We start from the raw sequence: 3328 nt of genomic DNA, 5'->3' as shown, positions 1-3328 counted from the left end.
AAAAAAAAAAAAAAAGAAAAAAAAAGAAAAAAAAAAAAAAAAAAAAAAAAAAAAAAGACAGAAAAAAAATATTTATCCGTTAAAATTCCTTCCAAAATTCGGAAGTTTCGGGATTCCCAAATAAAAACGAATATTCCTTTTTTCTACACAAGTCTAGGGTTTAAAAAAGTCGGGTCTATGGAGCTGGGACGAGGAAAAAACCGGGAAAAAAACAACAAAGCAACGGCGGAACCGGGAAAAAACTGGGAAAGGGGGAAAACTGAGCCGAATCCTCCCGGCGCCGCCACGGCCGGTTCCGGGTGGGAATGCCGGAATTCCCCAGGGATTTCCCAGCTCCCACTGGTGGGTCTCACCCGCCGCTGCCCCGCGGAGAAATTCCCGGGAATGGGCGGCGGGAGGAGGGGGGAGAATCCGGTGGGATTTTCGTTTGGCCGCGGTGGGAAGAGGCGGGAGGGAGGCGGCGGCGTTTTGGTGCGGGAAAAGGGGATTTTGGGAACATGCAACCCCGGAACCGAGGGATTCCGACATCTACGCGCCACTAAATCCGACCGGCGCCTATGGAAAAACTCGAATATACAGGAACTCGAAGGGTCATGTACAAAATCCACAGCGTTTTCCGGGAACGCGCCCGGAATTCCCTCCGGCCCCGAATCGCCACCGGGAAAGGCGACACCGTTTGTTCTTTGGGTTAAAAAACACGGATTTTGGGAAGCGAGGAAGGGAGGGGGGGAAGTTCGGCCTCCCCCACTCCCCCGTCCCGGCGTCGAGTCGTTCCCGAACCCCGATCCGGCGCCGGATTCCCGAGCGCCGCCCGCGCGATCCCGGGGGATTCCCGGGGCGTTCCCGAGGCTCCGCCCCGCGATCCATGTAGTGCTTGTGGCCGGGATTGTGGCCGGGATTGGGGGTCTCCCCCCCCCCCAGAGCTCATCCCCGGGACCAGAGGGGGGAACGCTCCGGAGGGGCGAAGGCAGCGATCGGGGCCCCCCCCGGCCCCCTTTTCCCAAAACCTCCGGGCTGCGGGAGCGGGAAGGGGGGGTGAGGATGTCCCTGTGCCGGCTCCGGAATCGGCTCCGGAATTGGCACTACTGGGCCTCGGCCAGGGCGGGGGGCTCGGGGGGCGCCGGGGCCTCGCTCCGCAGCGGATCCGCCTTGGAGAAATTCATGTCCAGGATGTGCCGCTGGAGGTGCCGCACCCACTCCTCCTGGATCGACAGCGGGCCCTGGAATTCCACCTCGCAGAACCTGCGGAGACGCCGCGTCAGCTCCCCCAAAAAACGGGGATGAGGCAGCCGGGAGAATGTTGGGAATGAGGGATGGGATACAGGGATAGCCAGAGATGAGGGGGAATGGGAATGAGGGATGGGATACAGGGATAACCAGAGATGAGGGGGAATATTGGGAATGAGGGATGGGATTCAGGGATAGCCAGAGTTGAGGGACAATGGGAATTAGGGATGGGATACAGGGATAGCCAGAGATGAGGGGGAACGGGAATTAGGGATAGGATACAGCCAGAGATGAGGGAGAACGGGAATTAGGGTTGGGATACAGGGATAGCCAGAGCTGAGGGACAATGGGAATTAGGGATGGGATACAGGGATAGCCAGAGCTGAGGGGGAATATTGGGAATTAGGGATGGGATACAGGGATAGCCAGAGCTGAGGGGGAATATTGGGAATTAGGGATGGGATACAGGGATAGGCAGAGATGAGGGAGAATATTGGGAATTAGGGATGGGATACAGGGGGGGACAGGGACACACAGAGGGACACGGGGACACCCAGAGCCTCCGAGGTTGCCAGGGAATGTCGGGATCAGGGAATGGGATTAGGGACATCCAGAGGGATGCAGGAACACCCAGAGCCTCTGAAGCTGAGGGATAACAGGAATCAGGGATGGGATATGGACAGGACAGAGACACCCAGAGCCTCCAAGCATCCCAAAAAGAGGGATGAGGTGGCTGGGCAGCGGTTCCCTGTGCATCCCTGTGTATCCCTGTGTATTCCTGTGTATCCCTGTGGCTCCCTGTGGCTCCCTGTGTATCCCTGTGTATTCCTGTGTATCCCTGTGTATCCCTGTGGCTCCCTGTGTATCCCTGTGGCTCCCTGTGTATCCCTGTGGTTCCCTGTGTATTCCTGTGTATCCCTGTGGATCCCTGTGTATCCCTGTGTATCCCTGTGTATCCCTGTGTATCCCTGTGCCTCCCTGTGGTTCCCTGTGCATCCCTGTGGATCCCTGTGTATCCCTGTGTATCCCTGTAGTTCCCTGTGTATCCCTGTGGTTCCCTGTGTATCCCTGTGTCTCCCTGTGTATCCTTGTGGATCCCTGTGTATCCCTGTGGATCCCTGTGTATCCCTGTAGTTCCCTGTGTATCCTTGTGGATCCCTGTGTATCCCTGTGTCTCCCTGTGTATCCTTGTGGATCCCTGTGTATCCCTGTGGATCCCTATGGCTCCCTGTGTATCCCTGTGCCTCCCTGTGGTTCCCTGTGTATCCCTGTGACTCCCTGTGTATCCCTGTGTGTTCCTGTGTATCCCTGTGCATCCCTGTGGTTCTCTGTGTATCCCTCTGTCTCCCTGTGTATCCCTGTGGCTCCCTGTGCATCCCTGTGTATCCCAGTGTATCCCTGTCTCTCCCTGTGTCTCCCTGTGGCTCCCTCTGTATCCCTGTGCCTCCCTGTGTATCCCTGTGCCTCCCTGTGTCTCTCTGTGTATCCCTGTGTATCCCTGTGTATCCCTGTGCCTCCCTGTGTCTTCCCTGTGTATCCCTGTGTATCCCTGTGTGTCCCTGTGGTTCCCTGTGGCTCCCTGTGGTTCCCTGTGGTTCCCTGTGTATCCCTGTGTCTCCCTGTGTATCCGTGTGTATCCCCGTGGCTCCCCGTGGATACCTGTGTCTGCCTGAGTCTCCCTGTGTATCCCTGTGTCTCCCTGTGTATCCATGTGGTTCCCTGTGGCTCCCTGTGTATCCCTGTGCCTCCCTGTGTATCCCTGTGGCTCCCTGTGTATCCCTGTGACTCCCTGTGTATCCCAGTGTATCCCTGTGCCTCCCTGTGTATCCCTGTGGCTCCCTGTGTATCCCTGTGACTCCCTGTGTATCCCAGTGTATCCCTGTGCCTCCCTGTGTATCCCTGTGCCTCCCTGTGGATCCCAGTGTATCCCTGTGGCTCCCTGTGGCTCCCTGTGGCTCCCTGTGTATCCCTGTGGCTCCCTGTGTATCCCCGTGACTCCCTGTGTATCCCTGTGTATCCCTGTGGCTCCCTGTGTATCCCTGTGGTTCCCTGTGCCTCCCTGTGGCTCCCTGTGGCTCAGGGGGGCTCCCACCTGCACTTG

The 3328-nt window shown here is 57.4% G+C and overlaps 1 protein-coding gene across 1 annotated transcript in view; it reads right to left on the bottom strand.

Annotated features, from left to right (window-relative positions):
• Window positions 1-1082: 1082 nt before the first annotated feature.
• Window positions 1083-3328, bottom strand: part of WIZ (widely interspaced zinc finger motifs) — a gene marked incomplete at its 5' end in the record, with an annotated part of 22181 nt that continues 19935 nt past the window's right edge. The window contains one exon of the mRNA XM_017839731.1: window positions 1083-1262. Within this exon, the coding sequence (XP_017695220.1) occupies window positions 1083-1262 (180 nt within the window). The remainder of the gene's footprint in view (window positions 1263-3328) is intronic.

This window comes from Lepidothrix coronata, unplaced genomic scaffold, assembly GCF_001604755.1.
Source record: "Lepidothrix coronata isolate B3197 unplaced genomic scaffold, Lepidothrix_coronata-1.0 Scaffold471, whole genome shotgun sequence".
Taxonomy (NCBI): domain Eukaryota; kingdom Metazoa; phylum Chordata; class Aves; order Passeriformes; family Pipridae; genus Lepidothrix; species Lepidothrix coronata.
Note: the sequence above shows the minus strand (reverse complement) of the source record. Positions and strands in the feature narration are given on the sequence as shown.